Source organism: Scylla paramamosain, chromosome 49 (genome assembly GCF_035594125.1).
Source record: "Scylla paramamosain isolate STU-SP2022 chromosome 49, ASM3559412v1, whole genome shotgun sequence".
NCBI lineage: Eukaryota > Metazoa > Arthropoda > Malacostraca > Decapoda > Portunidae > Scylla > Scylla paramamosain.
Genome location: NC_087199.1, coordinates 128,562 through 130,000, shown reverse-complemented (window position 1 = coordinate 130,000; position 1,439 = coordinate 128,562). Strand labels below are relative to the sequence as shown.

Sequence of the window (1,439 nt, the reverse complement as noted above, 5' to 3'; positions counted from 1 at the left end):
TGAGGACTGCGGCCAGCGGGGCGACACTCTGCCCGGCCCCCCTCCATACTCCCCCCACTCACCCCCCACTCTCTCCCCCAGCCCCATCCCTCACGGCAGGCCCCCCACCCCACAGTCACCCCGACCCCCTGTCCGCACCCCACCCATCACCTCACCCCCGCCCACCCCATCGCCAGACCGGTGTGGGGCGGAGTCCCCGGGGCTGTACCCCCCACGGGGCGCAGACACTCCTCCCTACCTCCCCCCGAGGTGGAGGCGACGCGGCTGGCCTCTCCCCCCGCACCCCCGGCCACTACCACCATCACCACTTCAAGAAGAAATTCTACCACAAGGAACAGCTGACCCCCCTGGAGGGGTCACCGCCCCCCCCACCACACCACCACAGCACCACCACCACCGCTGCCACCACCACCACCACCACTACCAGCCACCACAACAGCCATGGCCACCATCACAGCAGCAGCCACCACCACAACCACCACCATGGGGGGGCCACCACCACCACCACCACCACCATAGCCCCACCGCCGCGCCACACCACGCCAAGTTCCGTCCCAAGGGGAAGAACTGGCAGTGGAGGAGCCGCTCGGCGCACCACCACCACCACCACCACCGCCGCTCACCACCGCCGCAGCCCTACGCACCGCACCACCACCATCACCACCACCGCCACCCCCTGCCTATCAGGGAGGGGGCGCCGCGCCACCACCATGCCCTCCTGCCTCCTGCCCCCCTCCAGGGCCGCCCTGCTGCACCCCCCACCCCAGCCCTACTACCACCCCTGAGGTAATGCTGGTGATGAAGGTGATGACATTAATATATATATAATTAACACAATGACAAAAATAATGGCTGTAATAATAAGAGTCATCTTAATAATTATGATAATGATTTAATTAATTTCTAAGTTAAATCAATCTCTCTCTCTCTCTCTCTCTCTCTCTCTCTCTCTCTCTCTCTCTCTCTCTCTCTCTCTCTCTCTCTCTCTCTCTCTCTCTCTCTCACAACCCTCCCATTTTCTTACATCATAGCACAGTCTCTTCCCCTCACCCCCCCATACCCGCAACTAATCCCACATCACCCCACACAGCTTGGCACAGTGTGGGGGGAGGGAGGAAGGCAAGGACCGGCCACCACCACCACCACCACCACCACACCACCACCATCACCACCACCGCCACCACCACAGCCACCACCGCCCGGCCCCCCCACCCCCAGTCACCCCAGCCCTCACCCCGGCGACACAGACATAGATAAGGAAAGCAACTAAGTAACAAACAAACAAACAAACAAACAAACAAGTGTTATGGAGAGTGTAATTTAAATGATGTTGTTTTTGTTTATTTGTTTATTTGTTTATTAAGTTAAGAAAGTGAAAGATGGATAAGGAAAGAATGTCCTGATATATTTTATTTTGTTTATTTGTTATGGAGAAATTA

The 1,439-nt window shown here is 58.0% G+C and overlaps 1 protein-coding gene across 1 annotated transcript in view; it reads left to right on the top strand.

Annotated features, from left to right (window-relative positions):
* Window positions 1–785, top strand: part of LOC135095458 (mucin-2-like) — a 1,826-nt gene extending 1,041 nt beyond the window's left edge. Inside the window, exon 2 of the mRNA XM_063996306.1 lies at window positions 1–785. This exon is cut by the window's left edge and continues 222 nt beyond it. Within this exon, the coding sequence (XP_063852376.1) occupies window positions 1–785 (785 nt within the window).
* The last annotated feature ends 654 nt before the right edge of the window (window positions 786–1,439 follow it).